The sequence below is a fragment of the Emiliania huxleyi genome (assembly GCF_000372725.1).
Source record: "Emiliania huxleyi CCMP1516 unplaced genomic scaffold EMIHUscaffold_4183, whole genome shotgun sequence".
In the NCBI taxonomy this organism is placed as follows: domain Eukaryota; phylum Haptophyta; order Isochrysidales; family Noelaerhabdaceae; genus Emiliania; species Emiliania huxleyi.
In genome coordinates, this window is record NW_005198842.1 from 1 (window position 1) to 1,775 (window position 1,775).

The 1,775-nt window shown below is 66.0% G+C and overlaps 1 protein-coding gene across 1 annotated transcript; it reads left to right on the forward strand.

The window, feature by feature from the left end:
- Window positions 1–116: 116 nt before the first annotated feature.
- EMIHUDRAFT_460809 (hypothetical protein) lies at window positions 117–1,772 on the forward strand (the record flags this gene model as incomplete). Its single annotated transcript, XM_005769522.1, has 7 exons — window positions 117–130; window positions 219–238; window positions 317–361; window positions 557–880; window positions 1,116–1,358; window positions 1,492–1,610; window positions 1,682–1,772. Coding segments are annotated over exons 2-7 (840 nt in total), but the record flags the coding sequence as incomplete, so codon positions are not given.
- Between the last annotated feature and the right edge of the window lie 3 nt (window positions 1,773–1,775).

The window sequence follows — 1,775 nt, forward strand, 5'->3', positions numbered from 1 at the left end:
GCAGGCCCCCCCTAAAACTCTCCCCCGCGGTTGCGCGCGCCGCGGCGCGAGTGCTCGTGGCGCCCCCTCATCCCCCGCCGCGACCCCCCCTTCCCCACCCGCAGGTTCTTCCGCGTCGCGCTCGCCGCCCCGATGCTGTACGAGTCCAAGGCCGCCAGACTAGACACCTCCCCGACACCTCCCCGACACCTCCCCGACACCTCCCCGACACCTCCTAGCGATGCTGTATGAGTCCAAGGTGCCGAGATGTGGCCGAGATGTGAACAGACTTTGGTGTGAACAGGCGGACGGCTCGCTCGCCGCGCACGCCACGCAGACCAACCTGCGGCTGGTCAAGGACGGCTCGCCGCAGGGGATGACGGTGCACCACGACCACTCGCTCCGCCGCGCGCTCAACCGCGGGCAAGACTTCCAGGAGGGGCCCGCAGACCGAGTTCATATCTCCCCGTACCTCCCCATACCTCCCCACACCTCCCCACACCTCCCCACACCTCCCCACACCTCCCCAAATCTCCCCACATCTCCCCACATCTCCCCCTACCAGGAGGGCCCGCAGACCGAGTTCATCGAGGACCACGGCTTCCTCATCGAGAGCGACAAGATCAGCACCGTCATCGACCCGCGCGCCTCCTTCACGCTCGAGTACCTCGACATGATCATGACGATCCGCGCCAAGGGGTGGAAGGTGCTCTTCGTCCCCACCGCGCGGCTCGAGTTCCGCATCACCGAGTTCTCGTGGCGCGACATCCCGTACTTCATGTACAAGCGCTCCGAGGCGACCGCGCACGGCACGCGCGACTACCTCAAGGCCAAGTGGCGGGCAAACTTCCCAAACACGGGCTTCTGGACCTACATCAAGTACACCATTGTCGAGCAGCACGTGTACGACGCGCACTACCTCTCGCCGCTCGCGTGGAAGGACCAGGCGGCCCGGCGACACCTCTGGGACACCTCCGGGACACCTCCGGGACACCTCCGGGACACCTCCGGGACACCTCTGGGACAACTTCCGGGGCACTCTCCTCGACACTTCGTGGACACCTCCTTGCTCACACCTCCTTGCTCACACCTCCTTGTTCACACCTCCTTGCTCACACCTCCTGTTGAGAGACCAGGCGGCCCTCGCCTTTGGCTTCTTCCAGATGGCGGGCTACAACCGCTACTCCCTCACCGCCAAGCCGGCGAAGCCGCCCGCAGACTTCCTCGAGGTGCTGCAGCGGCTCGACCGCCGCTGGGCGCCGCCCTCGGCCACCCTCTGCAGCCGGCAGCTCGCCCGCCCCGCGGTGAGCGAGACGCGGCCGGCGTACGTCTCCCACCTCGACGAGATCCTGCCGTACGGGCAAGGCTCGGGCGTCGAGGCGGACTTTACGCATGAGTATCTCCCCTCGAGATTACCCGAGATTACCCGAGATTACCCGAGATTAGGCGGACTTTACGCACGAGTACCTCCTCGTGTGAACAGCGCCTCTTCACACCTCCAGCTGTGAACAGGCGGACTTTACGCACGAGTACCTCCCCTTCGCCGTCGCGCGGTTGACCGTGCCGTCGTGCGACGTGCTCCCCGCCGCCACCGAGGCGGTCTGCGGCGTCCTCGTCGAGCGGACCGACGGGTGCGACTGCTGGGTCCACATGCCAACCTTCTCGGAACCTTCTCGGAACCCTCTCGGAACCTTCTCGCCAGGTGCGACTGCTGGGTCAACATGCCAACCTTCAAGTCCAACTCGCTCTTTGTCCGCGCGATGTCGCTCTTCGCCGCCGCAATCAAGGCGCCCCCC